Raw genomic sequence first — 11,939 nt, forward strand, 5'->3', positions numbered from 1 at the left:
TCCTGATTGAGATCAGAAGTACGGGGAGCTCTAGAAGGAAACATGGGGAGGGGCATTGGGACATATGCTCATTCTCAGAATCTAGGAAAGGAGCCCAGGAAACTTGACTCTGGGCCTCACCCCATCCTTGCCCTGACCTGTGTTGACTCCTCTGCCCATCCCATCCCTCACCCCATCCCCAATTTCTTCAGGTTCCAGGCTTCTGGGTCTGGGAAGGTGGGGAGGGCTGCTCGGGTTGGAGGTAGACTGAGGCTGAGCTCCCTGGGGCTCTGTGGGCAGGAGGGCACCATGGGTACTGGAATGGGGGATGGTGGTGTTTGCTTTGCAGTCACTGGGTTAGGGAAAGCATGAGGCTCTGAGGGAGGGAGGAGAAGGCAGCCAAACCAGTCTGGAGAGGTAATTAACTGCCAGATAACCCATTTGGGCCTCACACATGTGCACACTGAGCCACTGAGCAGAGCTTTCTGGGAGAAAGGAAGTCAGGGCACCACCACCCTATCTGAGTCCACCTACCAGGTTGCCCTTCTCTGGCCCCTTCCTCCTGTCCTCCCCATGCATCTCCTAGCCATCAAGACTGGGAAAGGCTGGGGGTCCTGGGGTCTGGGCAGGCCTGAGGGTCACTATCCAAATTGGCCCTGGTTGGAAGCAGTGTGTGGATGGGATAAGGCATGCAGAAAATACAGAGGGGCTCCTGGGGACCTTGACTCTTCATCAACCCCGTCCACTTCTCTGCCCCACAGTTTCTCCAAGTCCTTCCACTTCCTAGGCTTGACCCCATGGGATTTCTAAGCCCTCCTTTTCTTTCTCCCCAGCTTTCCCTTCCCACTTTCCCCATAACGCTGCATGCTGTTCTGGGCCCAGGGGCATCCCAGACCCAGCCCTCCACAGTTCCCTCTGTGGCAGGGGAGGGCCGCAGGCTCTGGAGCTCTGGCCAGGGGAGGGTGGGGCTCACACAACTGGCTCAGAGCCCAGGCCAGGCAGCAGCAATAGCAGGGGTGGTTTAGGGATGAGGCCCAGCCCCCTGCCTCACCTCCCTTCCCCCAGGTATAAAAGCTGAGCTCAGGTGAGTTGGCTCCTCCTGTCCTGTTTCAGCAGCGGCCAGCAGGTAAGGAAACCCAGGGCTTTCCACCCAAACGGGCTGCCTCCCACCCAGAGGGCACACTTAGCCTGCCCTACCCTACACTTCTAGGGGAAGGGCTAGGGGGAACCAGGTTCTGGAGTCTGGTGTGTGCGTGTGCGCGCGCACGCACGCGTGCATGTGTGTAGAAAGAGGTGGGTGGTTGGAGGAGGTGGGAGGAAAGAGGCTGAGGTGAGGCTCCAGGGATTCCCTCTGAATAGGTTGGCCTGGGGGCTGTGACTTTAGCTCCTGGAACAGGGCAGGGACAGGCCTTGTGTGGGACTGGATCTGACCTGACCCCCTGGATGAGGCACAGAATATCTGAGGTGGAGCCACAAGGGGGGATTGAGAAGGAAATGCTGAGCTCTGCCCTCACCTCAGGCCTCCTCTAGGCAGAACATGAGCCATCAGCTCCTCTGGGGCAGGCTGTAGGACGCTATAACTCTCTCCAGAGGAACAAACGCACCCAGGGAGCAATGGGACAGTGCCGGTCAGCCAATGCAGAGGTGGGCGTGTTCATCCTTGGACTGTTCTTCTGTTCCCACATTCCTCTCCTCCACCTTGAGGGTCCATGTTCTCCCACTGACTTCTGTCCCCTCACCTTGGCCTTGCCTTGCACTCCAGACCCTGCCTGTGAGAAGCAAACCCCCTCCCTGATGCCCACACAGAGTGATACAGCTGGAGTTCTCCCAGGGAGAGGATGGCTGGACTGCATGCTGGGACCTGCCCTGCTTGGGGACTGAGGGGGGTGTGGGATGAGGGTGGGGGTACTGGGAGTGAAGCTGTGCCCAACCCATGGCTGGGAGGCTGATGGGGGGAGGATGCTGGATTCTGGGTTGGGGAGTGGGCGGGAGCCTAGGAGTTTTCCAGGTCTTTTCTGCCCTGTTAGCCTTGCTGGGCTCCTGCCTGATGTAGGCGATGTTGCCTGCCCTCAGGACGCCCAGGAATTCAGTGAAGTGGAGAGAGCCATTGAGACCCTCATCAAGAACTTCCACCAGTACTCGGTGGAGGGTGGCAAGGAGACGATGACCCCCTCTGAGCTACGGGACCTGGTCACCCAGCAGCTGCCCCACCTCATGCCGGTACTAAGGGAGTGGACCCTGCCCCAGCCAGTACCCTGAGTTCCCAAGCAAGTACTCCAGGACCCCACCCACGCTGCCACAACCCCCGGCACTAACAACCCCCAGCCCTTCCCTCTTGCCAGTGCCAGGTAGGCTTAGGTCCTGCTTCCTGCCCCTGGGCAGGGTGGGGTGAGAAGATTTGGAGGTGCTGCCTTGCTGAGCCTCTGGGTGTCTTCCCTCCTCTCAGAGCAACTGTGGGCTGGAAGAGAAAATTGCCAACTTGGGCAGCTGTAACGACTCTAAACTGGAGTTTGGGAGTTTCTGGGAGCTGATCGGAGAAGCAGCCAAGAGTGTGAAGCTGGAAAGTCCTGCCCCAGGGTGCTGAAGACATACCCTTGGAATTCTTGGGGGGATGTTGGGGGAAGGGAACCTTAGAGACTCTGGGCCTGGAAATAAAACTCTTCTCTCCACCACTGCCAACCTACTCCTCAGCCTACACCTCTCCTCACCTCTCACGGTTCAGGTTCAAAACGGTCCTCCCCGGGGGTCTCCATGTGCTTCATTTCTGGGAACTCTATGGAGCTAATGGGGCCAGGGGTCCCCACCAGAGGGAGGCTCAGGGTCTGGGTTGGAGCCAGAAATGGCTCTTGAGGGACCGTGAGGCATAAGAATGGTGTAAAGGCCAAGGAAATTGGTAGTAGGTTGCAGAGAGGAGCTGGGATCTGGGGAATGATTTGAGGACTGGGGCTGGGAATAGGGTTGGATATTTGGTAATAGAAAGGGTCTCCAAGAACCTAGCCTTCCTAATTTCTCCCACAACCCAAACTGTAGCTGTCTGTTCAGTGCTATCCCTCCCTACCTCCAGCTCTGCCCAGCCTCCGCCCAGGCTCTGTCCCTGGGCTAGGGCAGGGAAGAGGGGCAGTGGGGTGGGGGAGAGAGTAGGGTGTGACTTTGGAGATGAGGGGACCAGCTGGGTGCTTGGACATTTACAGAATGATGGTTGTTTTATATCATTTGATTAATAAAAAAATGGAAAAAGTGGAAGATGTTGTCTTAATTGGTCCCATGAGTAAGGGGACTGGGGATGCATGGCAGAGTCAGCAGGTGGGGTGGGGCCATGTGGGGCTGGCACGAATGGTGATTCTCTTTTTCTCTTTCCCCCCAAAGACCCAAAAGGTGGGAGACCCCATCCTCTCTGAGGGACAGGTTCCTCTTTGCCAGTGGCCTGGCCCTCTGACAGAAGATGAGGTTGTGTGAACACACCTGGGGAAAAAGACATGAACCCAGGTGTCCTGGGGCCTGGCTGACTATTGGCAAGGAAAACATGCGGCCGAGAAAGCTGCTGACAGGGCTGGGTTTGAATCCCAGCTCTGCCACTTACTATCTTTGGGATTCTGGGCAATGCTCTCAGATTATCAATTTCCTCATCTGTAAAATGGGGCTATTAATAGTGCCTCCCTTACAGGATTGCTAGGAGTAAAGTACTTAGTGGAGAGCCTGACACACACGGATAGTGCTAAAGGAACAGAAGCCACTGCTGTTGGAGCAGGAGTGGGTTCCCCTCTCTGGGTTTCAGCAGCTGCCTCTATATTATGAGGTTGAATCAGACAGTTTCCTTGGGTATCTTGGGGAAGGAGTGGAGGGGGTTTCTAGAAAAGTCCTCTGTGTCACGTGGAAGATCCTAGAGAACAGTCTCGGGAGCTCCTGGTGGACTGAACCGGAGAGGGAGGACCAGGGAGCCAGACTCTGATCCCTGGTGTTTGCGTCTGACTTGAGACCAAGAAATCAGGGGTCCCTCCTGAAAGTTTAAGTGCAAGGAAGTTCCTGTGGCTTGCCAGGCTGGCCTGGGGCGCTAACTGAACTGATCTGTTGGGGATCCCCGAAACTGGGCTCCCAGTGACCCAGGTGAGAAGGGCAGGTGACAGTCCCTTTCTTTCTCTACTGGGTTCTGCTCAGGCCCTGAGGGGGTTAGGAAGGTGGGGATGGGGGAGTGCCAGCTTCCGCCACTCCCTCTCGGGTGAGGGTGGAGGGGCATTAAAAAAGGTGTGTTTCCCTTTAACAAGGGCCCAACCCGAGGGCCAAGTCTAGAGGGAGCTCAGTCACTATCTCCCTACTGAGCCAGCTTGGCCAGGCAGGGCAGGGAGGGAGTGGGACAGATTCTGGGAGTGCAGTGGGGAGGAGTCCCAGCTGCGCTGAGTGCGCGGGGGAGCTGCTTGGCAGTGCCAGAGCCCAGGCCCCAGAGCCCTGCTGGAGAGGAAGTGGACTGAGCAGGCAGGTGAGTGCCCCAGGCCCAGCCTGGGAGGTCAAGGGGCTGCTGGAGGGGCCCAGCAGGCTTGGCAGGGGGCAGGAGAAGGGGCAATGAGGCAGGGCTGGGGAAAGGGGCCTGCCAGAGGCAGAGCAGGAAGATTGCGATAATTATTAACTTTCCTGAGAGTCAGTTTGGGAATGGGGCGTCCTGGTGAGGTTGGAGATTGAGTGAGGCCTTCAGAGGAGCGGCTGGGGTGGGGAGACACCCCTCCTGGGCCCCGCAGCAGACTGGGCTCCCATCCAGGTGCCGGGTCACTGGCAGAGGGTTCCGGAGATCTGCCCACAGCTGTTCCCATATTTTCTTAAAAGAAAAAGGGCAAAGCACACAGGTGGGGGGTGGTCAGACTCCAGGAACAGGCCTCAGTGGGCTCTGGGAGCTGTGGCCTGGGAGAGATGATGGGGCCCAGGAGGAGCCAGAGAGGGCTCAGGGAATCTGGGAGCCCGGGAGAGGGGCAGGGGCCGAGGTGGCTTTTCCTCTACCTCAGCACCCAGGCAGGTCCCCCAAGCAGGCCCCATTGCACTCCGGGAGTGGCTCTTTGGGAAGGACGGTGGGAGCAACCTGGGTGAGGCCCTGGGGGAGCCTGGGAGCTCTGGGAGAGGGAAAGGGCCAAGTCTCGGCAGCTTCTCCTCCACCTCAGGACCCAGGCAGGTCCTGGCTTGACTTGCTTGGCTTGGCAGAGCCACCCACGTTATAGGAGCACCCTTGCCCAGCCCTGGCGGGGTGGGGGTGAGGGCAGGGGTGCTGGGAGACGAAGCACTGGAGGCACTGGTGAAAGGGGCTCAGATTTTCCCCACCAGCTGGTAAAGGGGTCTCTGGGTGTTGGTGAGGCCAGGGGCAGTCACACACATGTGTGCTCACACCAAACTCCTCCAACTTCTCTTTTCTGGAATAAATTTCAAAGGATCCGGGTTCTCCAAAAGCAGACGTGGATGGAAGGTATTTGGGTTACCCAGGAAGAGGGGATAAGGAATGGCGGAGTTCCTTGTTCTGTCTGTGTATATGTGTGTGAATTACATGACATCTGTAAGTTCTTTGGGGATGAGGTGGGGGGTGAGGCAGGGGCATAAGTGTGAGAGATTGAAAATTTAGCTTCATGAAACTTGGAAAATAGCATGAGAAGAGGGAGCAGAGATTGGGGCTGTGAAAGATGGAGAGATTTGTTTGAAAAAGCCTTGTAAAACATTATTAGGGTGGTTGAGATGGCGCCATCCCCACATACTGAAGGAAGGTGCAGTGAATGAATGAATCAACAAGGGAAGGAATGAGTGAATAAATGCATACCTAAGTGAATGATTGAGAGTGAATAAATGAGTCCATGAGTGAATGAGTGAACAAATGAAAGGTGAATGAATGAGTGAATGAATCCCAGGTAGTTGGAAGGAACACAGAGAATGCAAAATTTAGGGTCGGGTGTAGGCCAGGTTCTGGAGAGAACAGTGACTGGGAGGGATGGGAGCCCAGGGACAAATCCCAACTCTTTGAAACGATTTAAGACTCAAAAAACGTGTTGGAGGTGGGAAGAGAAGGTGAACTTTGGAGGGCGTGGTAGATGTTTGGGACTACATGAAGGGGACTGGTGAGTTGAAGGGGTGGGAGTGGGGTTAGGAGGCCCTTGGAAGGGGGCGAGGCCCAGAACCTGGGGGTGGGAGGGTGGGGCTGGGGTGGCTGAGATCCAGGGGGATGGTGTCTGGGCAGTTTGGGCTTTTAGAGAAGTCAGCAAGCTGAGGTGAGGTAGGCGGGGTGGGGGTGAGAACCTCCAGGTTGCTCAATGATGAATCAGCCAAGGAGACAATGAGAACATTGTGGGGAGGGGGTAGGGGCAGGTGAGACAACCCTTTGGAGGATAAATGCTCCCCCATTCCCACTTTCTCAGAAGACTCCAGTGCATATTGTCTACCCCCTGCCTCCCAACTCTCGGGCCAGGATCTACCCTTGGCGAAGTCAATGCAGATCCCATCTGCTGCCTGACCCTTCCGAGTAGAGGCTTATGGGGCAGCCCTCCCCTACTTCATGCCTGGGGACCCTCGGGCCTGACTCGTGGGAGGATGGTGCAGGCTGGAGGGCAGGCAACTGTGGGGTGGGTGGGGTAGAAGAGCTTGTCTTTTGGCCCCCAGGGGAGGGAGGGAGGAGGAGGGTAATGACACCTGACTGTCCAACTCTGACAACCTCCCTTTAGAAAAAGCTTCAGGAAAGCACTTGTCCACATGGTTATTTCCAGGATTGTCCATTTTACAAGAAGAAGGGGGCAGAGGGAGTTTACTGGGGAGAGGATCTGGGAACTTGAAGTCCAGAGATGCTGAGCTACCTCTCTGGGATCACACAGCACACCTGACAGCGGGTGGCTGAGAAGTTTTTTGCAGTGCTCATTTTGTGTCTTGCCTGCTTGGCTGATGCCAGAGGCCAGGTTGGGGTAGGGTTCTGAGGAAAGGCAGTAGATGAAGAAGGCTGGTGGTAGGTGGGGTGGAAGGGGCAGGAGGGGGTGGTGGTGCACAGAGGCACATCTCTCCCTGAAACAATTGCTTTTCCTTTCCCTCTCCCTGGAGAGTTCCCGCAGGGTTCCTCACCCAGGGAAACCAGGTCTGAAATGGTTAAGGGTTGGGGTGAGTGGTTCTCTGAGTTCTCTCCTCACTCCTGAGGCTTGATTGGGAGCAGGCTTGGCACAGCCCCTCCCAAAATGGGTCCGATTTCCAGAATCCCTGGGAACACTGGTCATGGGCCTGGGCTGCCCCCATCCAAGGGCAGGAGAGCAGGCAGTTCATGGATTGAACGATATTTTTCCTCCTCATTTGTGAATGGTAGAGGATTTGTGTGAACATCTTACAAAGATACAGACATTGAACCACACAGTTAAAACCCTTAACCAATAAACCATGCGGAAAAGAGTATGGTTTCCTGCAGTCGTGGTTCCATGCTTCATCCTTCTGGCCTCAAGCCAGAGTGGCCAGGAGGGCGAGGCCCAGAGAGGAAGGGCAGGATTCCTGGTTAGAGATGGGCCGCTGCCCCAGCCCGAGCCTGTTTCCTCTCCACTCTCCTTCCGTCCTGCCTCCTGGCCTAGTCCCTCTGGGTCTCACCCTTCCTTCAGAAGAAGCTTCAGAAAAGTACAGACCTTCACCAGCTGAGAAGGGCAGTCAGGGGTCTCAGATACCTGGTGTCCAGGCTGGCAGGAAGTGTAACAGTTATAGAACATCTACCTTGAGCAACGCGCCAGACATTAAAAGCAGGGAGACTGTCTATCCAGGACGTAAAAAAAAGGTCCCAGATTTCAAGTCTTGCTGGTAGTCTGTGAGTCCTGCTGTTTGCTTGAGAAAATACAGTGGTTCTATGTAAGAAACACTATCCTTGCCTCCAGGAATGTCTGGGGAGACTAGCGTTGGGAAAAGACTGTGGCCACACCATTTAGAGTGGCCAAGCTGTGAAGACAGGCATGTCTGTGAGAGTCAGAGGAGAGGGCTGCTGAGGCAGGGGTCAGGCTGGCTGCCCGCAGGCGGTATGCTTTGGGCAGGGCCTGAGTAATGGGTGGGCTCCTGTAAAGTGGAGGCGGCAGGGGAAGGGGGAGGGTGTTAGAAAGCAGGTGGCAGGGGTGGCGGGTGCGGCGGGGCCTGGAGAAGCGCACCTCCCCTCTAAATCAGACGGCTGCCTTTGCTGTGTCCACCTCCTGGGGCCAGGGCCCGCCTGGCGAGGGCAGCTGGAGCTCATTCCTGGGCTTGGAGGCGGGAGGGGAGTCTGATTTGCCTGGGTTGACTTGGGGGGGCTCTGGGCATGGGCGGCGACTCACAGAGCAGATCCGCCTGCTCCCTCATATCCTGTTATTCAGAAGGCTGTATCCGCTGGGAATGTGAGTGCCTTTTGTCCTGGGGCGAGGGGGGGACGTGTGTGGCCTCTGGCAGGCTGCCTCTGTGTGCCCAGAGTCTGTCTCCAGCTGGGGCAGAACCAGGCCTGGCTCATCCTGAGGTAATGGGGTTGGGGTGTTCTTGGGTCTTGCTGTGTATATATTTAGGGGTGGCTGTGAGCGGGGAGAGGTAGTGGGGTGTGGCTGGGGGGCCTGCAGAGTCTGACTTGATGGATCAGGACCTCGTTCTTTCCCAGAGAGGGGCAGCCAGGGCCCGAGACCCTGGACTCCTGGCTCGGGGGTCTGGTTGAATGGTTTGGGGAAGGCCTAGGTCCCAACTTCTTGCTTTATTGCAGTTACTCTCTTCCTCTTCCTGTGGGAGCCTCTTTCTCTCACTGGGGCTCTGAGGAGCTGTCAGCCCAGCGCCTGAGGCTGGGGCAGGGCCTGGAGAACCTGCAGAGGCAGTTGAGCTGGGAGCACCTGAATTTAGAGGAGCCACATAGCTGCCATTCCAGAGCCTACCCCCACCACACCTGGTCATGGTGTTCCCCTTTCCCTGCAGGCTCTGGAGGACACACCAGCCCAGGGGGTCCGGGGCTCAGTGCCCAGGGTGGTGACGCGGGAGGAGGACAAGGACAGAGGGTTGGGAGGGGGTCTGGCCTGTGGGCTCCCTTCTCATCTCCCCTCCTCGTGTTGCCAGGGTGAGGAGGTGAGGCGGTGAGATGGCGGACTGCTACACGGAACTGGAGAAGGCGGTCGTAGTCCTGGTGGACAACTTCTACAAATATGTGTCTAGGCACAGCCTGGTCAAGAATAAGATCAGCAAGAGCAGCTTTCGCAAGATGCTCCAGAAAGAGCTCAACCACATGCTGACAGTAAGGTCCACCCCCCCTAAACCCAGGGTCTTGTTGCTCCCCTCCCCCTCTTGAAGCCTCTATCCTTTTAGGGTCCCCCCACCTCAGGGCCTCATCTCTCCCCCATCTCAAAGGGGCCCAGTCCTGAGCTGGTGAGGGCTCTGCTTGCATTTTCTGGGGGGTGGAGTCTGCCCAGGCCACTTTCTTAAACTGCCTGGGGTCCTGTCTGAGGGCTCCGTGGGGGCTGCCATCCTCAGAGTTGCTGCTCACTGGCTTTTCCCCCAGGACACAGGGAACCGCAAGGCTGCTGACAAGCTCATCCAGAACCTGGACGCCAACCACGACGGGCGCATCAGCTTCGACGAGTACTGGACCTTGATAGGCGGCATCACCAGCCCCATCGCCAACCTCATCCGCCAGCAGGAGCAGCAGAGCAGCAGCTAGGGGCCCCTCTGTCCATCCCTTCAAGGCACTGGCCCGACACCCAGCCCCGATGCTCTTGCCCAGGACCCCTCCTTGGCTTCCTCCACCTGTCCTGGCGCCTGTCCTAGCTTCTCCCTCCAGACTTCCTCCTGACCCCTGCTGAACAGGGGGAGATGTCAGGGACCCCTGTGCGTGTCTCAATCTGGGGGCCCCTCCCCGAGGGTCTCAGTCCCTGGAGCTGGCAGGCCCTGGGGGAGGCCCCTGCAAGATCTCAATGTCATTTGGGGACCCCCAAATTTTCCTCACCTTTTCAGTCCATCTTCCCTTCCAATATCTGATGATACTGCCCAATTCCTGCCTGATTCTGGGTCTGTCCTGACCTCCAGAGGTCAGCTCGCTGCTGGAGGTCTCCCTGTTCCGGAAGCAGCAGCAGAGACCTCCCTCCTTCCCCTTAGCTCTTCTGGGAAGAGAAGCGTGTCCAGGGATTCCCTTCCCAGATGCCTCTGCACCTGGGAACGAGCAAATGAAGCTGGGCTGGGCCTCCTCCCTCCTGCTTAGCCACTAAAAGAACGGCAATAAAGGCTGGGATTTGGAGATTGTATCCCTCTCACTCAGTCCCTTTGTGATGCTCATTAAAACTTTCCCACTCCTTTGGGACAGCCTCATACTTTGGTGGTCTTTGTCCCAGGCACTAAGGCAAGGGGGGAATTTCACAGAGAAACCCCAAAGATAGTGGAAAAAGAAGCCAGAAATCTTGGCTCCCAGCAGGTGCTGTCAGCCCTGGGCTAGCAGCTCCTTTCCTCCTGCTTCACGAAGGGCCCAAAGCTCGTATGTCCCCATCTTTGGGTTTTCACAGCCCAGACTCAGACTGATTTTCAACTTCCAGACACACAGTATTTCTCATTTAGTCCTTACTGCAATTCCATGAGAAAGGGTCATGGCTCTTGGGGTCATCTTGAGTCATGAGTAGCACTGAGGCCCTGATTCTTTGCCCATAGATTACTCCAATACTCAAAGAAGTTTGTGGGATGGGAAAGTAGGGGTTCCACAAGGGAGGGATGTGGGAGCCCTGAGTTGCAGCTGGGAGTGGGAAAGGAAACCACCGTGTATAGCTGCTGGAGGGGACAATGCCCGTTTCTGCCCCTGCTCTTGCACTGAGGCAACCCTGCCTGTCTGAGGACAGATGACATAGCCTAGCAGGAAGGAAGGGAACCAGGGCCTAATAGGAAGGCAGAAGATCCAGCCAACAGAGCTCGGGGTCAGTGGTTTTCAAACTGAGTCAATGTACCCCAAGGTTCAAGGATTTTCCAAGAGATGCACAGGCACAGATAGTTTTCTTGAAATCCATTTACAGACCCTCAATCTTCTAAAATTGATCTTAGAACAGGCCTGCAAATAAGATATCATGCCGTCTCTCCTTTCCAATTAAAATTGAAAGGCATACCCTTTACCTGTCTTGAATATTACTATACTGCCTTGACTGAATGGTAAAGAACTCACTGGCATATATCTATATGTATTTTAAATGGATGGTGGAGAGTATCAAATCACCTGTGGTGGACTGAATCATGTACCCCAGTTTGGACATGTTCTTGGTTTTGGCCACTGATTGGGCTGCATCTGAACTTGAGTAACATGAGGGGTTGCTCCAGTTAAGTTGTGGCCCAACCGAATCAGGTTCAGGTTGGGCTTTAATCCGAGTCACTGGAGTCCTTTATAAGCAGAATGAAAATCAGAGCAGGAAGTCATGGGGAACAGCCTGAAGCTGGAAATCAACGGGGTGGGAGGAAGCAAGCTTTTAGTCTTAGAAACCATGAGCCAATAAATTCCTGTTGTTAAGCCAACCTGTTGTATGGTATTTGTTTTAGCAGCTGGGGAAACTAAAACATTGCCATAATGTTTAGATTTCATCAAATATCATTTGTAACAGTTTTAACAGTTTTATTTTCAAATGTCAATATCTACAACATTTCAGAAATCATACACTTTGCAATGATTTAAACTTATGATGAAAAAATTTCACCTGTCAACTTAAAAATGTGTGAGACAGTACACGGTTTTTCAAAATTCCTTTAAGGAGCACGTAAGTAAACCCTATGAAGAGCACTGCTTTAGAGGGCAGTGGGGTCACCAGCAGTGTGGGGAGGTGCTATTTGGGAAAGCTTCCTGGAGGAAGGCTGGGCAGAGCCGGAATGGAAAGCAGGAACATGTCAGGCCTGGGGGAGTGCCTCCCAGAGGATAGAGCAGGGATGGCCTGGTGCCAGGGCCTTGGGGTGGTGGAGGAGGTGGTGTGGAAGATCCTGTGAGGAGTCCTGGATGCAATTCAGGATAGAGCAGCCCTCCAGCC

The 11,939-nt window shown here is 55.6% G+C and overlaps 2 protein-coding genes across 3 annotated transcripts; both read left to right on the forward strand.

Moving 5' to 3' along the window:
• The first annotated feature begins 1,060 nt into the window (after window positions 1–1,060).
• Window positions 1,061–2,654, forward strand: S100A14 (S100 calcium binding protein A14). Its single transcript, XM_037814120.1, has 4 exons — window positions 1,061–1,105; window positions 1,510–1,623; window positions 2,053–2,199; window positions 2,426–2,654. The coding sequence occupies exons 2-4, from the start codon at window positions 1,594–1,596 to the stop codon at window positions 2,561–2,563; spliced, it is 315 nt and encodes a 104-aa protein (XP_037670048.1). The 5' UTR covers window positions 1,061–1,105; window positions 1,510–1,593; the 3' UTR covers window positions 2,564–2,654.
• A 1,647-nt stretch (window positions 2,655–4,301) lies between these two features.
• On the forward strand, window positions 4,302–11,436 carry S100A16 (S100 calcium binding protein A16). Of its 2 annotated transcripts, none has more exons than XM_037814139.1 (3): window positions 4,302–4,453; window positions 9,016–9,190; window positions 9,455–11,436. In XM_037814139.1, the coding sequence occupies exons 2-3, from the start codon at window positions 9,038–9,040 to the stop codon at window positions 9,611–9,613; spliced, it is 312 nt and encodes a 103-aa protein (XP_037670067.1). In that variant the 5' UTR covers window positions 4,302–4,453; window positions 9,016–9,037; the 3' UTR covers window positions 9,614–11,436. The 2 variants fall into 2 exon arrangements, with proteins under 2 accessions (XP_037670067.1, XP_037670059.1); XM_037814131.1 differs by lacking the exon at window positions 4,302–4,453 and adding an exon at window positions 8,282–8,437.
• Window positions 11,437–11,939: the final 503 nt, after the last annotated feature.

The sequence above is a fragment of the Choloepus didactylus genome, chromosome 2, assembly GCF_015220235.1.
Source record: "Choloepus didactylus isolate mChoDid1 chromosome 2, mChoDid1.pri, whole genome shotgun sequence".
Classification (NCBI taxonomy): Eukaryota; Metazoa; Chordata; class Mammalia; order Pilosa; family Megalonychidae; genus Choloepus; species Choloepus didactylus.